General features: G+C 42.4%; 1 protein-coding gene across 2 annotated transcripts; it reads right to left on the minus strand.

The window, feature by feature from the left end:
• Nucleotides 1–1,489: 1,489 nt before the first annotated feature.
• On the minus strand, nt 1,490–24,715 carry LOC129823125 (serine/threonine-protein kinase Sgk3-like). Of its 2 annotated transcripts, none has more exons than XM_055881890.1 (17): nt 24,462–24,715; nt 18,601–18,875; nt 15,001–15,084; nt 14,411–14,483; nt 14,026–14,101; nt 13,629–13,698; nt 13,206–13,282; nt 12,958–13,015; nt 12,185–12,268; nt 11,939–12,070; nt 9,197–9,309; nt 8,444–8,480; nt 7,688–7,774; nt 4,306–4,401; nt 4,027–4,182; nt 3,702–3,791; nt 1,490–3,587 (listed from the first exon to the last, which is right to left on the minus strand). In XM_055881890.1, exons 2-17 carry the CDS (start codon nt 18,724–18,726, stop codon nt 3,420–3,422), a joined length of 1,527 nt encoding a protein of 508 aa, XP_055737865.1. In that variant the 5' UTR covers nt 18,727–18,875; nt 24,462–24,715; the 3' UTR covers nt 1,490–3,419. The 2 variants fall into 2 exon arrangements, with proteins under 2 accessions (XP_055737865.1, XP_055737866.1); XM_055881891.1 differs by having other exon boundaries at nt 13,206–13,255; nt 24,462–24,713.
• Between the last annotated feature and the right edge of the window lie 1,870 nt (nt 24,716–26,585).

The raw sequence follows: 26,585 nt of genomic DNA on the forward strand, positions 1-26,585 counted from the left end.
GGTGTACTCAGGGAACGGAGGGAGGTGTGTAAACTCCAGTTCCATTAGGTCCGAAGGGTTCACACTGATACAGAACCGATACACAGCCTCACTCTGCTAGGGATCTGAAGGGAATATGAATTTGGGTGATATTAGTTGACTTTATAATATATAGCTAAGTCAAATTGGACAGATATAACCATCAGTTATTTATCATAAGAGCTTCCTGTCATCTATGAAGGTCTGCTTCTCATGTCACCACATTCCCGTGGATACAGGGTTGCCTAGGTTACCCCCTCTGGACCACATGACTCAATCTCAGTAGCTACACTGACAGCTCATTGAAAGCTCTCGATGGCTAGCCTATCACTACCCCTAAACTTACTTGAATGGTTTGCAGTCTTCAGCAAGTTGAAGAGCTCCACTAATGTCTAAAGACAAAACTGACTCTTTCAATAGGAAAACATTTTCAATTTTCTGTTACTGACAAACTAGCTAAGCTAGCCCCCCCCCCCCCCCAATCTACACACAATTCCCCATAAGGACAAAATAAAAACAGGTTTTTAGACATTTTAGCACATTTATAAAAACTGAAATATCACATTTACATAAGTATTCAGACCCTTAACTCAGTAATTTGTTGAAGCACCTTGGGCAGAGATTACTGCCTCAAGTCTTTTTGGGTATGAAGCTACAAGCTTGGCACACCTGTATTTGGGGAGTTTCTCCCATTCTTCTCTTCAGATCCTCTCAAGCTCTGTCAGGTTGGATGGGGAGCGTCGCTGCACAGCTATTTTCAGGTCTCCCCAAAGACGTTCAATCGCGTTCAAGTCCGGGTTCTGGCTGGGCCACTCATGGACATTCAGAGACTTGTCCCGAAGCCATCCCTGTGTTGTCTTGGATGTGTGCCTAGAGTCGTTGTTCTGTTGGAAGGTGAATCTTTGCCCCAGTCGGAGGTCTTGAATGGTTCTTCCTTTTAAGAATGATGGAGGCCACTGTGTTCTTGGGGACCTTCAATGCTGCAGACATTTTTTGGTACCCTTCCCCAGATCTGTGCCTCGATACAACCGTCTCAGAGCTCTATGGACAATTCCTTTAACCTCACGGCTTGGTTTTTACTCTGACATGCACTGTCAACTGTGGGACCTTATATACACAGGTGTGTGCCTTTCCAAATCATGTCCAAACAATTGAATTTACCACAAGTGGACTGTAATGTAGAAACAGCTCAAGGATGATCAATGGAAACAGGATGCAATTAAGCTCAATTTCAAGTCTCATAGCAAAGGGTCTGAATACTTCAGTTAATTTCAATTTTTTTCTTTTTAATACATTTGCAAAAATTTCAAAAGAAAATGTTTTCGCTTTGCTATTATGGGGTATTGTGTGTAGATTGATGAGGAACATTTATTTAATCAATTTTAGAATAAGGCTGTAATGTAAGAAAATGTGGAAAAAGTCAAGGCGTCTGAATACTTTCCAAATGCACTGTACATCCTAAAACACAACATAGTTTAATTCTTATTTTATTGTGTACAGTACTTCTCATCTAAAGCATTATATTGAACAATGAGGACTGTTGACCACACTCACTACTTAGAAATTGTGTGAAAACCCAAAATGGTTGAGGATTTCTGAGTAATATCTGAGTGTCAATTAAAACAAGATTACGAGATGTAAGCTATAATACAGACAGGCAAGCAACCAACATAGCTAGAAAGCAATCAGATGGCTCAGCATCTGTTTGCAAGGTAAAGTCATGGATGGAGCCATCACAGAAAAGGTCTATGAACTATATCAAAATGAAAATATGAACTGAAATTACCTCTGTCAACACAAGACTCTATTCAGTGACATCTCAAGTATTCCCCCATTGAGAAAAAAAATGAACTAAGATAAGCCATCTTTTAAAGAGAGAAGAGACAAAACACAATTCCTTTCAGCTGTTCTGTTCTTCTGAGAGAATATAATGACATGTTCACTGTCATTTCATTAAGGCCACAGTCTGTTTTTAAAGTGGAACAGAAATGATTGAGGAAGTTGTTTTATTCCCCACTTACACTTTTGAAGCTAGAATCCCTAGTTGCTACATAATTATAAATGAATGATATACAGTGTACAAAACATTAAGAACACCTTCCTAATACTGATTTGCACCACCTTTTCCCCTCAGAACAGCCTCAATTCATCAAGGCATGGACACTACAAGGTGTCAAAAGGGTTCCACAGGGACGCTGGCCCACATTGACTCCAACACTCCCCACAGTTGTGTAAAGTTGTCTGGATGTCCTTTGGGTGGTGGACCATTCTTGATAAACACGGAAAACAGTTGAGCGTGAAAAACCCAGTAGCGTTGTAGTTCTTGACACACTCATACCGGTCCGCCTGGCACCTACTACCATACCCCGATCAAAGGCACTTGCCAATTCACCCTCTGAATGGCACACAATCCATGTCTCAACTGTCTCAAGGCCTAAAAATCCTTCTTTACCCCATCTCCTCCCTTAACAAGTGACCTCAATAAGAGATCATAGCTTTCAACTTGATTCACCTGGTCAGTTTGTCATGGAAAGAACAGATGTTCCTAATGTTTTGTCCACTCAGTGTATATACCCATTGATTATTGAAGAATATAACTCTTAGCTTAGTTCATCTGTTGTACCCGTTAGAACCCAAAATAACTTTGTAAACAATGTAAATGTAAAAAACACTGTATAGCCTCAAAACTATACATTTGATATCATGGATGGTCAGTCCTTGTATCTATAGCTGTCTATGAATTTGAGAGCGGTTACATTTCTCCAGCACCATCCCATAGCTTTGTAGAGAGAAGTGGAGGGCACAATGTCTTGGTATTGTTTTAATGAAGGATTCTAGTTCTAAACTTGGATTTTATTTGGGGGATTAGTTTTACCCATCCCATCCTGAAAAGACACTGTGAATGTTTATCTTTTCTTCAAACAAAAGGACCAACATTGACACCACTATGTGGATCAACATAAGCCAACAAACAATACGTGTCAAGAAAGATGGCCTACATTTCTTAAAAATATATTCTGCTATATAAATAGGTAAAAATAAAGATTTCTTGACACACTGCAGCCCAAACCATATTCATAAGTGCTGTCTGATCACCACTTCTGCTCGGTTTATCTTTTCTCAAAACGGGTTCATCCACAGTATGAATTCCCTTTTATTCAAAAGAATCTGGACAGGTTGAGGCACTGTTCTTCAGTCCTGATCCTGGAGACCAGCAGGGTGTGCAGGCTTTCCTTCCAGCCCAGCACTAACACACATGATTCAACTAATCGACAAGCTCTACTGGGTTGGAACAAAAACCTGCATACCCTGTGGATTAACAGGACCATGATAGAAGAACACTGAGTTAAGGCAATTTCCCAGAACTCTGGGGCAGGTCCTCAGTCCTCACAGCGAGTCTTTCATAGAAAGGAGTCATCTGATGGTGGTGCATAGGAGAAACCTAGGAAGGCATCATCAGCCTCCATCACGATGGCGTTGACTATGGAATCTTCAGTATAACACACAGAGTTCGTAACAGTCTCGCCTGTGAATTCTGGATCAAAGTTTGTGATGTCATGAGGAGAATTCTGCAAAATAGGGAGAAAAAAAACATTCAGTTCATTCATGCCTGTGGTCTGGTGTCTTACATATCTGTGTGTGTCTGTGTGATCAGAATCAGATATAATCCTGAGAACATTTACCACATTGGGAGTGAATGGAGGTGGAACCTTCCTCTGTTCCAGGTCATCCCAGTTGATCTCTGAGAAGAAGTAGTGAGCTTTGATCTCATTCTGAAAAAAATATAGAATACAATTTATGTCTAGGTTCTAGAATGACCAAGGCAAATGTTATTTACTTCATACTGATAAAAGTGGTGTAATGCAATCCATCTGCCCAGGAGAAATGAACACTGCAGCTATTGAGCAACTCTTTGTCATGACAATATTTCTCCACCAGAGGGAGTCAGATGCCATCAGCTATGGCAATACACTAGTCACAGTTGTGAGACTGATGCTGGCTACTCACAAAGTCATCTCTGGAGCCCAGTCTGTGTGTGCCGTCCTTCTCCAGTAGAGCCTGCAGGAGGGACCAGGCCGTGTTGGACGCTCCAGGACGCATCATCAGGGGCTTGTGGAGGATGTTGTCATACATCTCATGGGTGTCTCTGCTGTAGAACGGAGGCTGTGGAACAGAGGGGAGACAGCTGTATTAGTGTAAGGGCAGCGTGTGATCAGGCAGCATGTCAAGGGTGCACTCTGACAGTAAATATTGTTCCTGTTTTCATTGTCTACAACAGTAACTCACCAGGCCAAAGAGCATTTCATAGAGCACTGATCCCAGACACCACCAGTCCACTGTGTTGTCATACGGTTGTTTCCTCAGGACCTCTGGAGCTAGGTACTGGGGAGAGGACAGAGTTACACACATTAGCATTGACTGGCCTTTTCAGTCTCAATCCAGAACAGTGGTCTAGACTTGCAAAGGAAGGGCCCTTATCACATGTAAGATATATAAAATAATCAAATAAGAGGATTTTCAAATAAAACAGAATGACAAAGCTATAAAACATTATCTTAAATATAAACCATCAACTTAGAGAATACCAGTGTTTAACATTTTGAACACTGTTCGCCACACAGACAGCCCATTATCCTCAGTCAGTACTAAATAATCTATCGTCATTGTGGAATTCTGGACAGAGTAGACAACTTACAAATTTCCTCACTTTCTCAATAAGTCCGGTCAGGAACGATTAAAACATAATCAAATCACAAGCATTCTCTACTTAACAAACTGAAAAGGACACTGTCATGAGAGATGTGTCTAGATGAGTCAGCTGCTAAAGGATTTCAATCTATAGTAACTCAGGTAATATATACTTTATTTTTTGTACTTTTTACCCCCGAATTGTCGTGATATCCAATTTGGTAGTTAAAGTCTTGTCCCATCGCTGCTACTCGGGAGAGGCGAAGGTCAAGAGCCGAAACACGACCTTGCCAAGCCGCACAGCTTCTTGACACACTGCTCGCTTAACCCGGAAGCCAGCCTCACCAATGCGTCGGAGGAAACACCGTGCAACTGGCCACCAAAGTCAGCGTGCACTGCACCCGGCCCGCCACAAGGAGTCACTAGAGCGCAATGGAACAAGGACATCCCAGACCTCCCCTAACCCGGATGACGCTGGGCCAATTGTGCGCCGCCTCATGGGTCTCCCGGTCACGACCGGCTGTGACACAGTCTGGGATCGAACCCGGGTCTGTAGTGACGTCTCAAGCACTGTGATGCGGTGCATTAGACCACTGCACCACTCAGGAGGCCAGGTAATATATACTTGAATAACTTTCAAAAAATGTATTCATACTGTATTCATTTTCATTACTTTTTTTTCACAACTGCCACCAGTTTTACACCAAAACATTTACAACTGACATGTAGGTGCATAAAAAAGGATTTCACCAGAGAGTTTCTGAATGAAATATCCTTCATATTTATTTATACATGTATTTAACATGTCGGTTGTAAATGTTTTGGCGTAAAACTGGTGTCAGTTGTGAAAAAAGTCAATAGTTTAAAGATTTGCAGATTGAATAGAAAATAATGCATTAATTGGATGTTTTTTTATTATTAATTAGGCTGTTTTCTCTGGAACCATATAGTTTATCTACAAGAATCCCATGGACACCGATATAGAAAATGAATACAGTATATACAGTGGGGAGAACAAGTATTGGATACACTGCTGATTTTGCAGGTTTTCCTACTTACAAAGCATGTAGAGGTCTGTAATTTTTATCATAGGTACACTTCAACTGCGAGAGACGGAAGCTAAAACAAAAATCCAGAAAATCACATTGAATGATTTTTTAGTAATTAATTTGCATTTTATTGCATGACATAAGTATTTGATACATCAGAAAAGCAGAACTTAATATTTGGTACAGAAACCTTTGTTTGTAATTAGAGATCATATGTTTCCTGTAGTTCTTGACCAGGTTTGCACACACTGCAGCAGGGATTTTGGCCCACTCCTCCATACAGACCTTCTCCAGGATCCTTCAGGTTTCGGGCTGTCGCTGGGCAATACGGACTTTCAGCTCCCTCCAAAGATGTTCTATTGGGTTCAGGTCTGGAGACTGGCTAGGCCACTCCAGGACCTTGAGATGCTTCTTACGGAGCCACTCCTTAGTTGCCCTGGCTGTGTGTGTTTCGGGTCGTTGTCATGCTGGAAGACCCAGCCACGACCCATCTGCAATGCTCTTACTGAGGGAAGGAGGTTGTTGGCCAAGATCTCACGATACATGGCCCCAGTCATCCTCCCCTCAATACGGTGCAGTCGTCCTGTCCCCTTTGCAGAAAAGCATCCCCAAAGAATGATGTTTCCACCTCCATGCTTCACGGTTGGGATAGTGTTCTTGGGGTTGTACTCATCCTTCTTCTTCCGCCAAACACGGCGAGTGGAGTTTAGACCAAAAAGCTCAATTTTTGTCTCATCAGACCACATGACCTTCTCCCATTCCTCCTCTGGATCATCCAGATGGTCATTGGCAAACTTCAGATGGGTCTGGACATGCGCTGGCTTGAGCAGGGGGACCTTGCGTGCGCTACAGGATTTTAATCCATGACGGCGTAGTGTGTTACTAATGTTTTTTTTTGAGACTGTGGTCCCAGCTCTCTTCAGGTCATTGACCAGGTCCTGCCGTGTAGTTTTGGGCTGATCCCTCACCTTCCTCATGATCATTGATGCCCCACGAGGTGAGATCTTGCATGGAGACCCAGACCGAGGGTGATTGACCGTCATCTTGAACTTCTTCCATTTTCTAATAATTGCGCCAACAGTTGTTGCCTTCTCACCAAGCTGCTTGCCTATTGTCCTGTAGCCCATCCCAGCCTTGTGCAGGTCTACAATTTTATCCCTGATGTCCTTACACAGCTCTCTGGTCTTGGCCATTGTGGAGAGGTTGGGGTCTGTTTGATTGAGTGTGTGGACAGGTGTCTTTTATACAGGTAACGAGTTCAAACAGGTGCAGTTAATACAGATAATGAGTGGAGAACAGGAGGGCTTCTTAAAGAAAAACTAACAGGTCTGTGAGAGCCGGAATTCTTACTGGTTGGTAGGTGATCAAATACTTATGTCATGCAATAAAATGCTAATGAATTACTTAAATATCATACAATGTGATTTTCTGCATTTTTGTTTTAGATTCCATCTCTCACAGTTGAAGTGTACCTATGATAAAAATTACAGACCTCTACATGCTTTGTAAGTAGGAAAACCTTCAAAATCGGCAGTGTATCAAATACTTGTTCTCCCCACTGTATATGAATACATTATTTTTTAAAGTTATTCAAGTATATATTACCCGAGTTACTATAGATTGCCGTAGAGTTCGGTAACTTTGGTAAATTACTGGTAGCTTTGCAACCCTATTCTAGAGATTAAAAGGTTCTTATTACGCCGTATTACATACACTGCCCTGGAAAACATTACTCATGCCCATTCTATACATAGTACTGTATATGGCACGGCAAATTATTAACCCCTTTCATGCCTCCCTCTTAATTTTCATTATGTACAATTTCCTTTGTTAATAATTAGTAGTGACTTGACACTAAATTGTGACATGTCATGTGAACCAAACGGCAGCAAAAAGGACACGTGGCATTAATCAACCGTACTTAATGTTACCTCGGGTGTCCCACAAAATGTGCTTGTCGTCTCGGCTTGGGAAATACCTTCCTTGCACAACCCGAAGTCAGTCAAAACTATATGTCCCTTTAATGAAGGGGAGACAGGGAACATTTTAGACACTGTTCGCCACACAGATGGCCCATTATCCTGAGTCAGTACTAAATAATCTATTGTCATTGTGGAATTTTGGACAGAGTAGACCACTTACAAATTTCCTCACTTTCTCAATAAGGCCGGTCAGGAACGAGTAAAACATAATCAAATCACAAGCATTTTCTACTTGACAAACTGAAAGTGAAACTGCCGTTCGTGACAGATGTGTCAAGATGTGTCAGCTGGTGAAGGATTAGGCTTCACCACAGATGCTTGTTTTCACCACAAATGCTTGGATTGGTTTGTTTGGTACATTCATATTCACATCTCATAATTTGTTCCACTGACTTGTAGTAAACACTGCAAACACTTAGTAAGGGCTTTACTAAAGTACAACTTTTAACTGAGGTTAAATTCCAACAACTTTTAACTGAGGTTAAATTCAATTGCAGAAATATTTGGGGTAATGTAAAAATACCAGGTAGACTACAGCCATGGGAGGATGCTTCCAGTTTCAAGACGCATTTGTATGTGAACAGCTGTTTGTAAACAGACTGCATAAGTTTTGCTAGTGCAGGTTGTAATGAACACAGCCCTAAGCTACTCCACATAGAACAGACTACTTACGCACTGCAAACCGAGTTAGGACATCACACTTACTTCAGAGTCCAGAAGGATATTTTCTGGCTTCAAATCCCTGTGAAAAAAAATACATCTCATGAACATTCATTATCCAAAGTCACTATTATTGGATAATAGAATTGTGCTTCGTGGATTACAATGGCTATTATCTTACTACTTCTGGGAAAGTGGCCAATTGAAAAGCAACAGAGGGTATCAAAACAATCAAATAATGAAAAGAGGGGTTATTTAATCTGAGTGATTTGCATCCAGTTGATTACAATGTACATGATTAACAGAACCAGCATTACACTAAACTGAACCCACAGGCAGAGTGGATGGCTTGAGGTACTTGTTAAGGGAAAATTGCCCTCATGTCAATTAATGTATGATTATAAACGTGCAACCGTGACGTTTGACAATGAAAATTACTACAGTGGACGGCTTTAAATAGGAACACTTCAAAATGTTCAAAGTTCCAGGAATTTCCCATAAGATGCCATTAGAAGTGGGACTTTTCCCAATAATTGAAAAGGGTGTATTGCATTCACTGCTCATTCAGGATAGTTATTGTGGAAAACTGTGTTTTACAGCATAGGAAAATTCTCTACTACAGACCTCCAGCAGCCAGCTGGTGTACCAGAGCAATGACAACCAGGCAGCCTGTCTACATTGGTGACTCATTTATCCAATACAGCCTTTGCAACACAAACTGGATTTGAACCTGGGTCTGTTAGCCTGTTGAGTCAAAGCCCACACACATTGTTACATACGCACAAACAACCCACGTACCTGTAAACTATATTAAGAGAATGCAGATAGCCCAGTGCGCTTGCCATTTCTGCGATGTAGAACTTGGCTCTGGGTTCCGGAAAGGTCTGTTCTTTTTGAAGATGGAAGAAGAGCTGCAATCATAGAGGACAGTGAGACAGTTCCAAAGGACGTGGTGAACTAGTAGGAGCATGACGTGACACAGTTCCCACCACTCATTTTTGCACCCTTAGTAAATATGAGCAAAACGGGCTGCGAATTCTTTTCTGTTGGGCCAGTAACCGAAATGTTGCTGGATCGAATCTCCGAGCTGACAAGGTAAAAATCTGTCAATCTGCCCCTGAGCAAGGCAGTTAACCCACTGTTCCCCGGTAGGCCGTCATTGTAAATAAGAATTTGTTCTTAACTGACTTGCCTAGTTAAATAAAGGTTAACAAAAAAATTATTACAAATTCAATTATCCTCCTGGTCTTTCATTCAAAATATTCAAAAATCAAACCTTTAATTCAAGTAAAATGATTGAAAAAAATACATGTGAAATAAATATTTTTCTCCGAAACATGTGCACCCCTAGAAATTACCACCTACATAACCAAAAGTTGTTTGGGAGGGTTGCCATAAAAAAAGCCTTTGCTGTCATCAAACAACAAACTCAAGCGCCTACAGTTTGCTAAACGTTACTGGAACTTTCAACGGGACCGGGTTTTATGGTCAGATGAGACCAAAATAGAGCTTTTTGGAAACAAACAAACATGGTGTAGACAGAAAGATAGCCATGCAGAAAAGCACCTCATCCTCGCCTCCCGGGTGGCGCGGTGGTCTAGGACACTGCATCGCAGCGCTAGCTGTGCCACCAGAGACTCTGGGTTCGCGCCCAGGATTTGTCGCAGCCGGCCGCGACTGGGAGGTCCGTGGGGCGACGCACAATTGGGCTAGCGTCGTCCGGGTTAGGGAGGGTTTGGCCAGTAGGGATATCCTTGTCTCATCGCGCACCGGCGACTCCTGTGGTGGGCCGGGCGCAGTGCGCGCTAACCAAGGTAGTCAGGTGCACGGTGTTTCCTCCGACACATTGGTGCGGCTGGCTTCCGGGTTGGAGGCGCGCTGTGTTAAGAAGCAGTGCGGCTTGGTTGGGTTGTGTTTCGGAGGACGCATGGCTTTTGACCTTCGTCTCTCCCGAGCCCGTACGGCAGTTGTAGCGATGAGACAAGATAGTAATTACTAACAATTGGATACCACGAAATTGGGGGGAAAAGGGGGCAATTTTTTTTTTTTAAAGGATACATGGACTCCATCAAGTACCAGCAGATATTAAATCAAAACCTGACTGCCTCTGCTAGGAAGATTAAACTGGGCTGTGGTTGGATCTTCCAGCAGGACAATGATCCAAAGCACACCTCAAAAATCAACACAAAAACTGTTCTCAGACCACAGAATCAAGGTTTTACCATAGCCATCCCAGTCCCCTGACCTAAACCCCACAGAAAACGTGGACCCCGGAATCTGAAGAGATTCTGTATGGAGGAAAGATCCCCTGCATTGTGTTCTCCAACCTCATTACACATTATAGGAGAAGACTCAGAGCTGTTATCTTGGCAAAGGGAGGTTGCACAAAGTATTGAATGAACAAGTGCCAATAATTGTGGCACACATATTTGAGAAAAATATTTATGATAAGAATGTATTTTTTTCTTTTAATTAAAGTTTTTTTTAAATGAAAGACCAAGAGGATAAACAATAAATATATATTTTTAACAGTACACTTTGCTAATATTTACCAAGGGTGGCAATATTAGTGGAGGGCACTGTATTTCCACAATATTTAGCCCAGGTTGCTAACAATTGTAGCCGAGTCATGACACACGGCCGTGGGTCAAAGTTCCTGCCCTGTCTGCAAATTCCACATCACTATTACAATTGTCTCAAGCAGCACGTTGAGGGGATTAACTGAGTGCCAGAATACTAGCATCAACATGACATGAGCTACGAGATTAGCCTCAGCTCCCTGGAAAAACAGCATGTGTAGCTTACCTGCACTGCCAGTTCAGATTCTGTGATTTAGGAGGAGATTTCTAGCATAGTCCCCCCAGCTAAAGCACATACTGTAGACAACGATAATCAGAGACGTTAGCTAAGGCACATAGCCTTCAGATCTGGAATATCCATAGACCTCGGTAGCTTTTTGTAAAGATATCTGTAGTATTTCAATACAGTCAATATTTTTACAGGCTGGCCATTATACCACTGTTAGAGAAACATTACAAATCTTCCGTATTCTGAACCACTCTGGGTTTTGGCTCTTTTTGACAGTCCCAGAATGGTATGTATAAAAATGCAAATAAATATTTTTTATAAGAGTTACATTGGCCAACACTGCACTAGTGGTCAGGAGGCATTTATTCAAATGTGGAAATTCAGCTCTCACCAACTGCACAGTTCCTTTTATTGAAAAGGAGGCGTTGAGCTTCGAAATGTATGAGTTTAAATGTATAGCTTAAAACGAGTATAGCTTAAACCAGTGCTTCTCAAATGGTGGGTTGGGAGTGGATCGCAACAGATTCTGTTTGGATAGTGTATGAACTGTCTATAAACTTTCAATGTAAATTCTATTTAATCTGGGTCTGTAGGACCGGCCCCAACCTTTATAAAGGGTTTTTGCCCTCAGGTCAGGGCTCATATCCCAGGGCTTTTTAGCAGGTTTCCTGTGTTTTGACCTCAGTGACTCAGCAGTGTGTGTCTATTATTCATAAGAGTGAAACTACTCACTTCTCCCCCGTTGACAAAATCCAAGACGAAGTACAACTTGTCAGTCGTCTGGAAGGAATAATGCAAGCCAACCAGGAAAGGGTGTTTCATGTTCTTCAGTAGCACATTGCGCTCCGCCATGATGTGTTTTTGCTGTTGGAAACAGGAAACATTTTATTATTGGGGGGAATGTACAAATAACGTACCCAACATCAAGAAACAGAATAAGAAACATTTCCAATTCAATAATACTCTGGAATAAATTACCTCTCTCCTGTTGAGGATTACACTTTTCTGCAGGACCTTGATTGCGTAATACTTTCCGTCCAGTTTCCGTTTAGCAAGGAGAACCTTCACGCGGGCGAGAAGAGACAGCATGGTGGAATCGCTGTTAAACCCCCCCAGTTACCACAGCAGGGACACTACGGTACCAACAACGAGGCAGCGAAAATACAGAACTGTGAGACTATCACTTCTCAAACAGAAAGTGTATCTAATAATAGACAAAGTAGTAAAACTTTTCGTTACCACACTGGAAAGACCAAACTAAATACCTGATTGTGTCAATATTCATTGTTTGGTTTGCTGTGATTTTCTCTTTTGAGTGACCTACTTCAAGCCCAGAGACCAGGGGTGTCAAACTCATTCCACGGAGGGCCTAGAGTCGGCAGGTTTTAGTTTCTTCCTTTCAATTAAGACCTAGAAAACCAGGTGAGGAGAGTTCCTTACTAATTAGTGACCTTAATTCATCAAACAAGTCCAAGGGAGGAGCGAAAACCCGCAGATACACGGCCCTCTGTGGGATGAGTTTGACAAGTGTGACCAAGACATTATAAGAGCTGTAATATTAGGGTTGCAAAACTTTCAATAAAATCCCTGGTTTTCCTGAAATCCTGTTTGGAGAATTCCGGAATCAGGAGGGAATAAGCAGGAATGCCAGAATCATCCAACCAGGATTTCTGGAAAACCAGGCTATTTATTTAAAGTTCCCGGAATTCTGCAACCCTGCGTAATGTACTGTATTGTACATAATCACATACCTTTCCAAAGCTCCCCTTTCCAATGACTTTGAGAAAGTCAAAGTCTGTGGGCTTTGCACTGAAATATGGAAAACAAAAAAGGTTGGCAAACAAAAGTATCTAGAAATATATTTTTAGAACAAATGAATGGCTATGACAAGGCCTGCAAAGGTTACTTGGAGGAAAAAGACATCCAGAAAGCACACACATTTTCACAGGTAAAACAGAAATATCTGCAGGCCTCAATTTAATGCGAGACTATAACCTACTGTGGATTTCCAGACGGTCCCAGGTTAATATTTCTGGAGGTAGAGCCGTTCTGTAAACCAGAGATGGAACAGATTATCTGTTAAAAACACAGGTTTAACACAGGTTAAAAAGTGAGGCCATAGGATCTAACCCTTTATTCTGCCAGAAGTCTCAAGGGGTTTGAACCACACACACTGTACAGAATGACAATGCTGATAATGCAATATATGAATCTGCTGCATTATTACGGTTGTATAATGGAATCAATGATCACACGTTGAAAATACAATATCCAATACATAGAATACTTCAAGTATTCATTCGTGCTGTATCAGAGCAGAGATGCTAGTCAACATTTCTTCATTTGAAAGACATGACCGCTCAATCTTTGAAAGAGTCATATCTCCTTCCCTCAGACATCATACTGTCCTGTCATCGCCTACCTTGTCATCTTCTAATGGGTCTGAGAAGTTTTGAGATTTGTCCATCTGCAGGAATGCTCTGACATCAGGCCTGTCAGATCGTTGGCGAGAGAGAGGTCACATGTTAGGGGTCTGACAGACACACACAAAGCCACAGCTGTTAGAAAAGCGCTGCTTTTAGACTCCATGTTAAACATCACTGGGTTAGGAGATACTGCCATAAAACAGGGTTAGATCCTCCCTTCGTCACAGATCTAGGATCAGCTGATCATCCCCAGGTCCTAACCATACCCATTAGGGGAGAAAACACTAAACTGACCTTGGATACAGATTGATTTGTCAAACCATCTGAGTACAGTGTAATAAATCGGGTCTTTTTTTTTTTCATTTACCGTAAAGTCAGTTGTAGAATACTTACTGGTTTCTGAGCTGAGGATGTGAGACCAGTCTCTGAATGAACTCATGTAAACCTGTTCTTCTTTGCTTGATAAACTCTAATAAAAGAAATGGAAAATGTTATAAATAGTATATTTAATATTGACCCTGTATTCACAAATGAAAGACAAGTTCTAGACACAAAATCACTTAGTTGTTCTGGTTTAGTTTCATATTATCCATAATCCAGTTTGTCATGTGTACATGATCTAATTTGTTAAACATTTAAAATCAAACAAATTACTGGGCTGAAGTACAGTGGAGAACAGAGGGGCATGTATTGATTTCTGATCTACTAAAAACATTGAGTGCAGTTACAGGTAGTGTACTGTACTTTTACCAGAGAACGACGGATTAATCAATGTCACCTGGGTCAAAGTTGTCCCCAAATATTCTCTTGGGTGGGATTTTCAAGTTCAAAGATGGAAACTGTTTCCTCAACTGCACAAAACAAAAAGACAGACAAATCAGATTATATCAAAGATAAGGATAGGTTTGTCATGGGGACCAAAATTACTCTCCATCTCTACCCCAACCATGAGATTTGAATTACCTGATTTTCTAAATGTCAACTCTACACAAATCCACAGTAAGAGAGTCTAAATACAGTGAGTAATATAACGTGTGTGAAATGTCATTAACACGTCTTACAACATCAACTCCACAGGTTTCACCTCCTTGAGTAAAAAAAAAAAGAGCTAAAAAAAATAAATAAAAAAAAGACCTTCAAAGTTAAAACAGCTGATAAGGTAAGGGATTCTGTTTTGATAAAAACCGAGCCTGGCCCAGTTTAGTCGGCTGATCTCTGATGAAATGGTTTAGTAAGGAAGCCTGCAGTCTTATTACAACATGTATTTTTTACACAGTAACACTTCCACTTAAGTGTATATGTAGCAGAAAAGCCGTAAAAAATATTTTTGTCCTCCAAAGAGGAAATAAAAAAAGTAATTCCACTTACTGTGTTGTAGAGCTTGTCAAACTCTGCGTATCGCCTGAAGACAAACCACTCATGTCTTCCTACATTGACCATCACTTTGTAAACCTGGACAAATGTGGGGGGGAAAACACATTTTAGTATAAATCTAGACAAAAGACATGATGCCCTACTTTCTATAGATACTGTAATAATGCAGTCTGCCATACAGCCTGTTGAACAGCTGTTGCCACAACACTACAAAAGCGTCCCCATACTAGGTTTGTCTTGCTCCTAGCAGAACTCGGCTAGGTGAAGCAAAAGTTTGTACCTCGCATACTCCCTTAAAAAGGACCTTCGGTTGAAAAACGAGAGAAAAAAGCAGCAATATTACTGTTTGTACCTCTTGAAACACCGTAGCAACAACATAGCCAGAGTACAGTTGCTCAAAATAGTCAGAATTAATCTAAGATAAATCAAGATATCTTTAAATCATTTTGACGTTTTTGCAGAAGAGGTCTTAGGTCGCACAATTTTACATCTAACTAAGATGTTTGGTGCAGTATTCCTCAAGTTAAAATGTGTATAGTCGACTCACATTGAATGACAACAAACTTCATTAAAGAATCACGTCCATAGTTTCCACTCCTACTATGAGTAGTACTGTGGACCAACAAAGGGGCGTAGACTTCGGCTACCGAACTTCAAATTGCCTCAACACCACCACAAACAAAAATATCACAGCATTTTGTTAGAATATATGCAAACTGTTTAGACTGGGAAGCATTCGACAGGCTTAATACTCAGAGTCGATATTCACGTCATAAGAAGGAATACCCCTCAACCACGCCCACAAACATTCTTCCCCATTGTAAAAGAGCTAACTTCTCCATTGATTTTTTGTTATAGAGAAATACCAAAACAAATGCAGAAAAATTGCCATGTAACCAGGTCAGAAATCCCGACCTAAGGTTCACAAAGCTCCCATGTAGGGAAATGAAGCCTGCGAGAAGAGCCCTGTGGCTTCAGGATATTCGGTGTGGGAGAGTGGCAAATTGTGGGGACACAGTGTCCAAGTAGGCTACACATAGCTATGTTTTCCATAGACATTTCACTTGTTTAGTATAGTCCATTTGTAACTCCACTCACTATTGTAGCTGTATAGTCTGTTAGTGTTGATCAAATCAAATTGTATTTGTCACATGCGCCGAATACAACAGGTTTACAGTGAAATGCTTACTTACAAGCTCTTAACCAACAATGCAGTTAAGAAAATAAATTAAATGGTCAGTTTATGTGCGGGGCACTGGTGTCGAGGTAATTATGTACATGCAGGTAGAGTTATTAAAGTGGCTATGCATAGATAAGAGAGTAGCAGCAGTGGGGGGGGGGGGGGGGGGTACAAATAGTCTGGGTAGCCATTTGATTAGCTGTTCATGAGTCTTATGGCTTGGGGGTAGAAGCTGTTTAGAAGCCTCTGACCTAGGCTTGGCGCACCGGTACCACTTGCCGTGCGGTAGCAGAGAGAACAGCCTATGACTAGGGTGGCTGGAGTCTGACAATTTTTAGGAACTTCCTCTGACACGGCCTGGTATAGAGGTTCTGGATGGCAGGAAGCTTGGCCCCGGTGATGTACTGGGCTGTACGCACTACCCTCTGCAGTGCCTTGTACCGAGCAGTTGCCATACCTGTTAGGATGCTCTCGATGGTGCAGCTGTAGAACCTTTTGAGGATCTGAGGACCCATGCCAAATCTTTTCAGTCTCCTGAGGGGGAATAGGTTTTGCTGTGCCCTCAACACAACTGTCTTGGTGTGCTTGGACCATGTTAGTTTGTTGGTGATGTGGATGCCAAGGAACTTGAAGCTCTCAACCTGCTCCACTACAGCCCCATCGATGAGAATGGGGGCGTGCTCGGTCCTTCTTTTCCTGTAGTCCAATCATCTCCTTTGTCTTGATCACGTTGAGGGAGAGGTTGTTATCCTGACACCACATGGTCAGTTCTCTTGACCTCCTCCCTATAGGCTGTCTCATCGTTGTCGGTGATGAGGCCTACCACTGTTGTGTCATCAGAAAACTTGATGGTGTTGGAGTTGTGCTTGGCCGTGCAGTCATGAGGGAACAGGGAGTACAGGAGGGGACTGAGCACGCACCCGAGGGGCCCCTGTGTTGAGGATTAGCGTGGCGGATGTGTTAATACCTACCCTTACTACCTGGGGGCGGCACGTCAGGAAGTCCAGGATCCAGAGGGAGGTGTTTAGTCCCAGGGTCCTTAGCTTAGTGATGAGCTTTGAGGGCACTATGGTGTTCAATGCTGAGCTGTAGTCAATTAATAGCATTCTCACATAGGTGTTCCTTTTGTCCAGGTGGGAAAGGGCAGTGTGGAGTGCAATAGATATTGCATCATCTGTGGATCTGTTGGTGCGGTATCCAAATTAGAGTGGGTCTAGGGTTTCTGGGATAATGGTGTTGATGTGATCCATGACAAGCCTTTCAAAGCATTTCATGGCTACAGAAGTGAGTGCTACGGTTCGGTAGTCATTTAGGCAGGTTACCTTAGTGTTCTTGGGCACAGGGACTATGGTTGTCTGCTTGAAACATGTTGGTATTAGAGACTCAGACAAGGAGAGGTTGGCAAGTGTTTTTCACTGACATTTTCAGTTGGTCAGCGCATGCTCGGAGCACACATCCTGGTAATCCGTCTCACCCAGCGGCCTTGTGAATGTTGACCTGTTTAAAGGTCTTACTCACATCGGCTGCGGAGAACGTGATCACACAGTCGTCTGGAACAGCTGATGCTCTCATGCATGTTTCAGTGTTAATTTCCTCGAAGCGAGCATAGAAGTAATTTAGCTCGTCTGGTAGGCTCGTGTCACTGGGCAGCTCTCGGATATGCTTCCCTTTGTAGTCTGTAATAGTTTGCAAGCCCTGCTACATCCAACGAGCTTCGGAGCCGGTGTAGTACGATTCGATCTTAGCCCTGTATTGATGCTTTTCCTGCTTGATGGTTCGTCGGAGGGCATAGTGGGATTTCTTGTAAGCTTCCGGGTTAGAGTCCCGCTCCTTAAAAGTGGAAGCTCTACCCTTTAGCTCAGTGCGAATGTTGCCTGTAATCCATGGCTTCTGGTTGGGGTATGTATGTGCAGTCACTGTGGCGACGAGGTCGTCGATGCACTTATTGATAAAGCCAGTGACTGATGTGGTGTACTCCTCAATGCCATTGGAAAAATCCCAGAACATATTCCAGTCTGTGCTAGCAAAACAGTCCTGTAGTTTAGCATCTGCTTCATCTGAGGGGCTTGACCTCTGACCTAAGCTGTGATCTAGATAGCTTAATGTTCCGGTTGGTAGCTTGCTAGCACTCACATGACTGCTAGCGCCATCATGAAAAGGGGCATTTGGGAGGTCCCTCTCTTACATTTTTCTAAGTAATGAGAAAGCTCGGGAGGAGGCAATGTTGAAAAGTAATCTTTAGACATTTTGTACTTTTCTTAAATTAAGTTTTGTAATTGACTAAAACAAGGAGACAAAAAAAATGTGTTTGAAAAGTTCAAGTTTTTGCTGCTGGGTTATTTTCGCCCCAAGGCGGGCGGGGCCGCAACGTTTTATCTAATTCCGACTGGGAGTGTACTAAACTCATTACTTACAGTGTAGCGCTTCTTCTTGTCCCTCTGCTCGTTGTAGCAGGGAATGCTGACATTGGGGTAGCAGGGAATGCTGACATTGGGGTAGCAGGGAATGCTGACATTGGGGTAGCTGGACTGCTCCTCCATCCTGAGCTGGAGCGGTCAGAGTTCAGAGGTTTAAGGGTCAACAGGTCACAGCTTAGATCAGAGGTCAAGCCCCTCGGCACTCCTACACAGCGTCCGGTCCTGAACAGAGCTCACATTGACGACTGGACCATCCCCATCCTGGTTCACTGCTGTGTACAAGAGATGAGAGTGATTAGATTATAGATAGAAATGTACTCTAGAGAAAGGATACTGCTCTAAATGTCATATAAGAGAATGAGCATACCTGCTCTATCATGTTACATTTCTACCTTAAAACCCTCTTAACGTTTCAACCACCTCAATAAACCCCAAGCGTATTGATCCTGTGTGGAGCATATTGCAGAGCACTGTCAAATGGATCCTCAGCAGTTGTGGAGGGAGTTGCTGGTTCTAGCTGCTAGCGTGGCAGAGGAGAAACCACACTGGGGTCAGTGAGCAGCAACATCAACAGCAGGCTCATCTCATCCTGGGCAGACAGACATTAGGCTACCCTGCCAGGCCTCCCCCTGCTACACTCCCCTTTAGTCTCCCACTTGTTACTTGGCCTATACGGCCACTCTTGACCTGTCCAATTATTTCTAATTGGCCTATACGGCCACTATGACCTGTTCAATTCTTTCCATCACTATTATCCACCACCTCACCTCTACATTTTCACTACTATCCACTAGAGGTCGACCGATTAATCGGAATAGCCAATTAATTAGGGCCGATTTCAAGTTTTCATAACAATCGGAAATTGGTATTTTTGGACACCGATTTGACCAAAAATATTTTGTTTTTTCCCACCTTTATTTAACTAAGCAAGTCAGTTAAGAACACATTCTTATTTTCAATGACAGCCTAGGAACAGTGGGTTAACTGCCTTGTTCAGGGGCAGAACGACAGATTTTTACCTTGTCAGCTCGGGGATTCAATCTTGCAACCTTACGGTTAACTAGCCCAACACTCTAACCACCTGCCTTACATTGCACTCCACGAGGAGCCTGCCTGTTACGCGAATGCAGTAAGAAGCCACGGTAAGTTGCTAGCTAGCATTAAACTTATCTTATAAAAAACAATCAATCATAATCACTAGTTAACTACACTTGGTTGATGATATTACTAGTTTATCTAGCATGTCCTGCGTTGCATATAATCGATGCGGTGCGCATTCGCGAAAAAGGACTGCCGTTGCTCCAACGTGTACCTAACCATAAACATCAATGCCTTTCTTTAAATCAATACACAGAAGTATATATATTTTAAACCTGCATATTTAGCTAAAAGAAATCCAGGTTAGCAGGCAATATTAACCAGGTGAAATTGTGTCACTTCTCATGCGTTCATTGCACACAAAGTTAGGGTATATGCAACAGTTTGGGCTGCCTGGCTCGTTGCGAACTAATTTGCCAGAATTTTACGTAATTATGACATAACATTGAAGGTTGTGCAATGTAACAGGAATATTTAGACTTATGGATGCCACTCGTTAGATAAAATACAGAACGGTTCCGTATTTCACTGAAAGAATAAATGTTTTGGTTTCGAAATGATAGTTTCCGGATTCGACCATATTAATGACCAAAGGCTCGTATTTCTGTGTGTTATTATGTTATAATTAAGTCTGTGATTTGATAAAGCAGTCTGACTGAGCGATGGTAGGCACCAGCAGCTCGTAAGCATTCATTCAAACAGCAATTTTGTGCGTTTTGCCAGCAGCTCTTCGCAAGGCTTCAAGCATTGCGCTGTTTATGACTTCAAGCCTATCAATTCCCGAGATTAGGCTGGTGTAACCGATGTGAAATGGCTAGCTAGTTAGCGGGGTGCGCGCTAATAGCGTTTCAAATGTCACTCGCTCTGAGACTTGGAGTAGTTGTTCCCCTTGCTCTGCATTGGTAACGCTGCTTCGAGGGTGGCTGTTGTCGATGTGTTCCTGGTTCGAGCCCAGTTAGGAGCGAGGAGAGGGACGGAAGCTATACTGTTACACTGGCAATACTAAAGTGCCTATAAGAACATCCAATAGTCAAAGGTATATGAAATTCAAATGGTAGAGAGAGAAATAGTCCTATAATAACTACAACCTAAAACTTCTTACCTGGGAATATTTAAGACTCATGTTAAAAGGAACCACCAGCTTTCATATGTTCTGAGCAAGGAACATAAACGTTAGCTTTTTACATGGCACATATTGCACTTTTACTTTCTTCTCCAACACTTTGTTTTTGCATTATTTAAACCAAATTGAACATGTTTCATTATTTATTTGAGGCTAAATTGATTTTATTGATGTATTATATTAAAATAAGTGTTCATTCAGTATTTTTGTAATTGTCATTATTACAAATAAATTAAAATAATTTTTTTTAAAGAAAAAACACGAGAGAAAAAAAGCCGATTAATTCGTATCGGCTTTTTTTGGTCCTCCAATAAATCGGTCTCGGTGTTGAAAAATCCTAATCGGTCGACCTCTACTATCCACCTCACCTTCTCTTCCCCACATGCCTACAATCCCTTCCTACCCCACCCTCTCTCTCCCAATAGGCAGAACCAGAGCTGCATGACCTCCTTTTCCCCGCTTCCCCCCCCCCCACTCTCTCCCCACACCCTCTCGCCCCACTCCCCCTACACACACCCTCCCTCCATCCCCACACCCACTCTCCTGCCCCACACCCACCCTCCCTCCCTCTCGCCCACCCTCCCAGTCACCCCACCCACCCCACACACACACCCTCCCACCCCACACCCTCCCACACACACACACACACACACACACACACACACACACACACACACACAGGGTCTGTGACATTCTCCCTGGCTCCTGTCAAGAGTGTGGAGGACTGGAGGTATTTATAGATAAACTTCAAAGAGTCAGCGGAAGGTTGAGGCACACAGGCTAGTTAAAAACCTTTAGGAAGCTGCCCAGTGGGACCACCAAGATAGGAAGAGGGCCATTATAGAGACCACTCTCTACAAAGGTCGTAGTAGCCTATATGGAAGTCATCTTGAAGACCTTATTGAGAAAGCAGAATTTCATCAGGTCTCAATCATAGCTTAAATGATGCCTTGAAACGATATGGAGAAATTACAAATGCAACCTCAATCAAATGTATTTTCTTCATGTTCAGATTTGTTAACGTTTACATGCTGATTATGTCATGTCTGTTATCTTGTTAGAAACAAAGCTCTTTGTTTGGTGGCGCGACACTGTGACTGTGCCTTTGTTTCCGAGTGAGGTCAGCTAGCATGTTAAGTCATTTCTTTCAGACCCTGGCATTGTGTGCTCGGTGTAGGCTATAACATGCTGGTAGAGGTAGTTTAACTGTGCTGTACTGAATGTCGAGTCGAGAGATCTAATTCAACTCACGTAGTAGTAACGACATAAAGGGAGAAAGCCTGTTAAAAATACAGAAGTGCAGGAATCGCCAGTTCCAAACTCAATTCAAATTCACATCTATGCAAGACTGGCAAAATGACTGCGGGTCACCAAGCAGAATCCGCTTTTTAACATTCCAGAAATACTTTTGTTCAAAAGATAAATAAACTACCCGCAGTCTAATCTATAGCATACTCCTTCATTTGGAATGCAGAAAATAAATTCTTGATGAATCCGCAACCTCAAACCCATATTACAATATTACAGTGATACACATGAACAATCACATAGGGGGAAATCAGACTTCACCCCAAGTTTGTGTTCAGGGGATTTAGGTCACTAAATAAATACATCAAAAAGAAAATGAATCCTCACATCCTACAACAAAAACACATTCACCGATGATTGCCAGATGTTGTACGCTTAGTTACAACACTGGGCTTGAATTAACTTGTGTTGACAAGCTCAAATATGTTGCTATCAGAAATAGCCCTCCTCTTCCTGGTTTGTTCAGACACACGCATCCTTGCCTTCTGGACATCCTCTGAGGATGTTGAATAATCTGAACGGCATCATTTGTAGGAGTCTCAGCAGCACACCGTGTCTTGTCAGCGGTTAGACCTAGAGGTCAGGAAACTCTTGATAAACAGAAGTGAAAGAGCAACCAAGCGTGGCATGAACCCAGTCTGTGTAGACATTGGGGGACATAGCCTACCTAAACTGGGGTGTCCTCTTCTCTGCTGGTATGAAAGGATGGCCATGGCACAATAGGAGCTTTATCAATAGTATTTTTTACAGACAGACCTACGTGTTGTTTAATTGGTGAGAGATCTAGGATATTTGTTATGCAACAGTATGGATTATTTCTAAAGGGCCGACTACCGTTAGCCTGTGGGCTATAAATTAGCAACGAGACACTAATCTACAATAGACAACCATCCTCCCGGGGAGGAATTGATAATGAAAGGTTTCTCTCTAAAAAAGGGACGTGTGAGACCAGCCTAGCTTGTGCCTAACTAGTCTGATTAATCAGGCTGTAATACACAATTCATCGGTATATACAGCCTGAGACGAAGGCCTGCAAAATCATGTAAATGTTCCCTAAAAGCCAGACTGTTGAATACAATTACATTTAAACTGGTATTGTATTTCCTGCTTGCCGGGTCCATCTGAAAACAACCAACCATAACAGTAAGCTACAACATTACATTGAATGGGGGGGGGGGGGGGCTCAAGTAGGAAACACACCCTAAAATGACTGCTGTGTGGTAGATCCGCCAGTCTCAATACACCAATGTCAGTTTTAGATTTTCAGAGATATTCGTCATTCAACTTTTTGGCCTATTTGCAGATTTAAAATGCTCCAGTGTTCAAATAGTTTTACTCATCAAGTTCTGGTCCGTTAGTTCTCAGTGGTGCCGTTTATAGCCATAATTCCCAATCCTGAGAAGTAGAGCTTTATGAGACATAATGTGAGTTTGTCTCTGTGTATTATGGTAGTCTGTTCATCTGCCGGCTGTGACCAGCCAGCCAGTGTTGTGTTTGTTAATGGTGGAGGACTGAGGCGTCTGGACTGGACTACTGGTTAGGCAAAACTCTGATTAAATCAGGCTGTAATACACAAGTCATTGGTACAGTCTGAAACGAATGCCTGCAAAATCGTGTAAACGTTCCTTACAGGCCAGAATGTTGAATACAATGACATTTAAACTTACTAATTGTTACATTTCAGCCTACATACAGTCCCATCATAACAAGAGGGAAGTCTCAATCAACAGGGAACACTGCACTGACGTGACATTACAAGTGAAAAAGTAACGTTACACACAGATGTTTTCACATTGAAGACAACTGGGTGTTCCATGAACAGACAGACAGGAAAGAATGGGGGTATAATTATTAGTCCAAACAGTTGCAGAGTTTTGGTCGATCCCTCTCCGTTTCGTTCCGTTTAAAAAACTTCTTGCAACAGAAAAAAACTTCTTGCAACAGAATCGGCGTAATTTTTTATTGAACCTTTAAATTAACTAGGAACGTAAGTTAAGACCACATGTGTGTGTAATGAATACACCCAGGACTTTAAAAAAAGTGTTTGTTAGTTGAAAAACGTTAGTTAAAGAGAGAGCGCTGGGCTCGGTTTCCCAAAAACATCTCAAGAACTTAGCCTTACGATGCTTTGGGAAACCGGGTCATGTAAGTTGCTTTAACTTTCAGTTACCGAACAGACATTTCTAACTTAATAAAAAGTTACGTAATGACACCATTTAACAGTTTCAGGGCTGTAGGATGGCACAACGATATTGAGGCAATGATATGCGGTGAATTGCAAAGACATCTTGTACGACAACATTTCAGAAAAGTATACGTGTAAACATACCTCCAACTAACTCCAATGACGTGTCGCGCTGAAGGCAAATGAATGTGTCAGTAAAAGACGACAAAATCCGTTGAGTTTGACTCAGCTATGGGAAACGAACTCAAAGGTAAAGCATGTACTTTCTACCATCCACTCCGAGCTTCAGTGGAGGGGTAGCTCGAAACAGGAAACATCTAGACGTTTGTGCTGCAAATTCAAATGAAATGAGTCACGGGAGCACACTTCAAGAGGGATGAAAACATTTAGGTGGAAACATTAGCAAACAGTACCCTCCCCCCTGGCGGTGGAACGTGGGCAAGGCTACAACCTAAACCACGTTGTTCCATGTGAAATGAATGTGTCGTTGACACAAGATCAACAGCCCACTGCATGTATGTAGAGCGTCATCTTTAATGGCTATTAAAGGTCTGTCTGCCTGTTTGGTAATTTCTTGTGACTTTTGTTCTATTCTATTCTACTCAATTGTATTGTATTATAAATATATTATGGTCTAGTCTGTTATGTTATTTATAATCTGTAATTCTATTCTTTGATAGTTAGAACACATGGATGTCCAAGTCCTATCTAGCAGGTGTCCCTTCCATTCTTGAAATTGTCTCTACATGCTTGGCGGTACTTCTATCATAACCGTGAAGGTTGCCCTCTCCCTGACAGGAGGCTTGGTGACAGGAAGAGAGCAGTCCTGCAAGCTGCAGTGGTACCTTGAGGTCAGCATTAAAGTGCTCCAGGAAAGTGGACGTCTGCCAAGGAACTATACATGGCCTTGCCTCCCTCTTCAGGGAATATTGACTCAGTCAGATATGTCCTCTACCGGTACCAGTGGATAAAACTAACCTTCTTGTCACTTTATGAATGTTCATGATGAAACATAGCGCACCTCTTTCCATGTAACTACAGTCATACTGACTGGCTCTTCCCATGGCTATAATAGTGGCCTTTCTATTTAAGCCTATGGGTGGATATCTATTGAGATAAAGCTCACCCAAAGTAGGCATGTGTATTGTAATAAATTAGCTAGTTAAACACAGGGCTGAAGAAATTGATATATCCACTTTAAAACTGGATCCAACATACAGTGACTTCGGAAAGTATTCAGACCACTTCTTACACATTTTGTTATTTTACAGGCTTATTCTAAAATGGGTTTAAAAAAATTCTCCACTCATCAATCTACACACAATACCCCATAATGGCAAAGCAAAAACAGGTTTAGACATTTTTGCAAATTTATTAAAAATTAAACACTGAAATATCACATTCACATAAGTATTCAGACCCTTTACTCAGTACTTTGTTGAAGCACCTTTGGCAGCTAATACAGCCTCGAGTCTTCTTGGGTATGACGCTACAAGCTTGGCACACCTTTATTTGTAAAGTTTCTCCCATTCTTCTCTGCAGATCCTCTCAAGCTCTGTCAGGTTGGATGGGGAGCGTCACTGCACAGCTATTTTCAGGTCTCTCCAGAGATGTTCGATTCGGGTTCAAGTCCAGGCTCTGGCTGGGCCACTCATGGACATTCAGAGACTTGTACCGAAGCCACTCCTGCGTTGTCTTGGCTGTGTGCTTAGGGTCGTTATCCTGTTGGAAGGTGAATCTTTTCCCCAGTCTGAGGTCCTGAGTGCTCTGGAGCAGGTTTTCATCAAGGATCTTTGTACTTTGCTCCGTTCATCTTTCGAGCCTGACTAGTCTCCCAGTCCCTGCTGCTGAAAAACATCCCCACACCACTCTCCACCGTAGGGATGGTATTGGCCAGGTGATGAGTGGTGCCTGCTTTCCTCCAGACATGACGCTTGGCATTCAGGCCAAAGAGTTCAATCTAGGTTTCATCAGACCAGAGAATCTTGTTTCTCATGGTCTGAGAGTCCTTTAGGTGCCTTTCGGCAAACTCCAAGCGGGCTGTCATGTGCCTTTTACTGAGGAGTGGCTTCTGTCTGGCCACTCTACCATAAAGGCCTGATTGGTGGAGTGCTGCAGAGATGGTTGTCTCTCTGGAAGGTTCTTCCATCTCCACAGAGGAACTCTGGAGCTCTGTCAGAGTGAAAAATCGGGTTCTTAGTCACCTCCTTGACCAAGGCCCTTCTCCCCCGATTGCTCAGTTTGGCCGGGTGGCCAGCTCTAGGAAGT

The sequence above is a fragment of the Salvelinus fontinalis genome, chromosome 25 (assembly GCF_029448725.1).
Source record: "Salvelinus fontinalis isolate EN_2023a chromosome 25, ASM2944872v1, whole genome shotgun sequence".
In the NCBI taxonomy this organism is placed as follows: Eukaryota; Metazoa; Chordata; class Actinopteri; order Salmoniformes; family Salmonidae; genus Salvelinus; species Salvelinus fontinalis.

What these genes read in the sequence shown, in the direction of transcription:
- LOC129823125 (XM_055881890.1), bottom strand. Translation starts at nt 18,726, where the DNA reads ATGGAGGAGCAGTCCAGCTACCCCAATGTCAGCATTCCCTGCTACCCC. An exon ending in ACAAGAAGAAGCGCTACACT is followed by an intron (nt 15,085 to 18,600) that starts GTAAGTAATGAG and finishes ACATTTGTCCAG; the next exon opens with GTTTACAAAGTGATGGTCAA. An exon ending in TGGGGACAACTTTGACCCAG is followed by an intron (nt 14,102 to 14,410) that starts GTGACATTGATT and finishes TTCTTTTATTAG; the next exon opens with AGTTTATCAAGCAAAGAAGA.